Source organism: Ciona intestinalis, unplaced genomic scaffold (genome assembly GCF_000224145.3).
Source record: "Ciona intestinalis unplaced genomic scaffold, KH HT000085.2, whole genome shotgun sequence".
In the NCBI taxonomy this organism is placed as follows: Eukaryota; Metazoa; Chordata; class Ascidiacea; order Phlebobranchia; family Cionidae; genus Ciona; species Ciona intestinalis.
This window is the reverse complement of record NW_004190407.2, coordinates 47,542-50,885: the sequence shown is the minus strand read 5'-3', so window position 1 is coordinate 50,885 and position 3,344 is coordinate 47,542. Positions and strand designations below refer to the sequence as shown.

At 34.4% G+C, this 3,344-nt stretch overlaps 1 protein-coding gene across 1 annotated transcript in view; it reads left to right on the top strand.

Annotated features, from left to right (window-relative positions):
- The window catches only part of LOC100184923 (FH1/FH2 domain-containing protein 3), a 30,269-nt gene that overhangs the window by 17,384 nt on the left and 9,541 nt on the right, over window positions 1-3,344 (top strand). Inside the window, exons 5-9 of the mRNA XM_026838433.1 lie at window positions 256-361; window positions 1,119-1,213; window positions 1,867-1,978; window positions 2,632-2,810; window positions 3,116-3,175. Coding sequence (XP_026694234.1) covers window positions 256-361; window positions 1,119-1,213; window positions 1,867-1,978; window positions 2,632-2,810; window positions 3,116-3,175 — 552 coding nt within the window. The remainder of the gene's footprint in view (window positions 1-255; window positions 362-1,118; window positions 1,214-1,866; window positions 1,979-2,631; window positions 2,811-3,115; window positions 3,176-3,344) is intronic.

Sequence of the window (3,344 nt, the reverse complement as noted above, 5' to 3'; positions counted from 1 at the left end):
TGCCCACTTACAAGTTACCAAGTATGTTACTTTGTGGGTGATTATTTTTTCTGTATGGCTTATATTTTAAACAACCTATTAGTGACTATACTGCGTTTGAGAAATTGCTGTTTTAATATCTTGCCCAAGCACACATACGCCCATAATGGTAGCAGCAACGAGCCTTGAACCGACTACCTCTGTGTTAAAAGCTGACGTGCTAACCAACTGCTACAGGGCTAAACAGATAATATATTAATTTTTTCCTTTTTCTAGGATGATAAAGATCTGGTTCACCAGTTCGTAAACGCGGATGGTTTAACTTGTCTTATAAAAGTTGGAGCAGAAGCTGACCAAAACTATCAGAACTACATTTTACGAGGTAGTTTTAACTAAATTTGCATTTTTAGTTTTTATTATTTTTTTTTTTGGAAGAGTTTTTGTAAAAGTTTGAATAAATTAATGTAACTTATTTATCCTTAAATAAATAATGGGGCAAAGACAGTCGTTATAATACAGGTGTTCTGTTTCATACACCTCGTGTCTGTTTTTCGAGTCTTTTTAAAATTGTGGGTGACTATTTTATGATTTAGTTATTGAATGAATGTAACTTACTTTGTCCTCGTGTTGCCGGAAAACGACATTCAATATAACACGGGTGTTCATACACCTCGTGCCAGCTTATGAGTTACCCTTTGCGTAATATTATGGGTAATTGGTTTCTAATGTTTTAGAAATTGCAATCATATTTTTATACCAAAATGGTGTAAATTACACCTAATATATTGAGAAACAATCACCCACAAAGTAACATACATAGTAACTTGTAAGCTGGCATGAGGTGTGTGAAACGAAACACGCATGTTATAACGACTGTCGTTTTCTAGCCACGCAAGGATATATAAGTTATATATGTGGTAACTTGTAAGCTGGCATGAGGTGTATGAAACAAAACACCCATGTTATAACGACTGTCGTTTTCTAGCCACGCAAGGATATATAAGTTATATACGTGGTAACTCGAAGCTGGCACGAGGTGTATGAAACAAAACACCTATGTTATAACAACTGTTGTTGCCCCGCCAATTAGGATAAAGCAAGTTACATAGAATAAAATAAAAGTCAATCTTTTTTTGCAGCTCTTGGCCAAATAATGTTATATGTTGATGGCATGGATGGAGTTATTCAACATAAAGATACGGTTCGATGGCTTTACTCACTAATTGCTTCAAAAGTAAGTCATTTTTTTGTGAAAAATTGTGCACACTTTTCCCACAATTAATTTAACGCACACTTTTGTTTCTGTTAGAAGTTTATTTTAATAATAATTAAACATAAATGGCTCGTTGTCTGCTTGGTGTAGCGACCACGCTTATTTTCCTCCAATTAAAAATAAATATGTTTTTAAATGTGAGCGTGTTTTAACAACTGTTGTTTTGTCACTATATCCTGTCTTTTAGTTTAGAATATTTCTAAATCTTCGCTTTGTATTCGAGAGACAAATAAAGTTATTGTTATTATTATTTTTGACGGCTTCAAGGCTCTTAGCTGCTACCATTGTTGACATGTATGTGTCCTTGGTCAAGAAACTTAACAGCAATTGCTCCAACCCAGTGGTCATTAATGGGTTGTCCAAATTATCAGCCAAACATAATAACAAATAATCACCCACAAAGTAACAGCTGGCACGAGGTGTATGAAACAGAACACCCATGTTATATCGACTGTCGTTTTTTCCGCCATGCGAAAATAAATATGTTACATTAAATTATCATAATTTTTGTCGTTTTCCAAAAAAAATTCTATTAAAAAAACACATAAACACCTTAAAAATGTTATTTTATTTAAAATTTTATTCATTTAATTGTTTTATTTTTTGTTTTTTAGTTTCGACTAGTGGTGAAAACAAGTTTGAAATTGCTTCTTGTGTTTGTTGAGTATTCCGAGTCCAACGCTCATGTTCTTATGAAAGCTGTGCAATATGTGGATGCTAGGAAACGTAAGTTAATTGTCCTCATGCTTACTGTCGAGTTATACACCTCATGCTCACTGTCAAGTTATAAAATGGGTGTCTTCTTATACACCAGACATACATGGTAAATTTATACTCCTCATGGTCACTGTCGAGTTATACACCTCATGCTCACTGTCAAGTTATAACATGGGTGTCTTTTTATACACCAGACACACATGGTGTATTCATACACCTCATGCTCACTGTCGAGTTATACACCTCATGCTCACTATCGAGTTATGCACCTCATGCTCACTGTCAAGTTATAACATGGGTGTCTTCTTATACACCAGACACACATGGTGTATTCATTCACCTCATGCTCGCTGTTGAGTTATAACATGAGTGTCTTCTTATGCACCAGACATACATGGTGTATTCATACACCTCATGCTCACTGTTAAGTTATAACATGGGTGTCTTCTTATACACCAGACACACATGGTGTATTCATACACCTCATGCTTACTGTTGAGTTATAACATGGGTGTCTTCTTATACACCAGACATACATGGTGTATTCATACACCTTATGCTCACTGTTGAGTTATAACATAACATGTTACAAAACTAAATTACATTTATTCGTTTTAACCGAATTATTAGCCTTCATTTATAATCTAATTTTAAATTTTTAGGCGGCCATTTATGGTCTAATTTAATGGACGTTCTTGGTGAAAAAGATGGAATCGACACCGAACTTCTCGTTTATGCCATGACACTTTTAAACAAAACGCTGAGTAATGTTCCTGACCAAGATACCTTTTATGACATCACAGATGCTTTGGAAGAACAAGAAATGGAAGCTATTTCGCAGGTTCTTTGGTTTTTGTTTGTTTTTGTGTGCTTGTTGTAGTTTTTGTATGTTGTTTCTGTTTGTGGGTTGTTTTTTGGGGGGAATTTGTTGTTTTTTTTGTTACATATTTCTTACACTTGATTTTTTTCACGGGTGCGTTAGGTTTTTGTTTTTTTGTGTGTTTGTTTTTCTTTTTGTGTGTTGGTTTTTTGTTTTTTTCTTTTTTCGTAACACTTTATTCTGATTCTTATTTTGTTACTATATTTTTTTTCACGGGTGCGTTAGGTTTTTTTTGTTTTTGTTTAAATTTTTTTTTTTTTCAACAGAGACATTTGAACAAAAAAGGAAATGATTTAGATTTGGTCGAACAGTTCAAGATATACGAGGTAATATACATACCGTACTGTGGGGTAAGATGGAACACCTTTAGCACATAATATCCAAATATCCTGATCGTGTTTTAAACAATTAACAACGGTCTATGGGAGTCGTGAGGAAACGGTTTTATAATTCGCCGTGGCATAGTGGTTAGCGCGCCTGCCTGTAACCCATAGG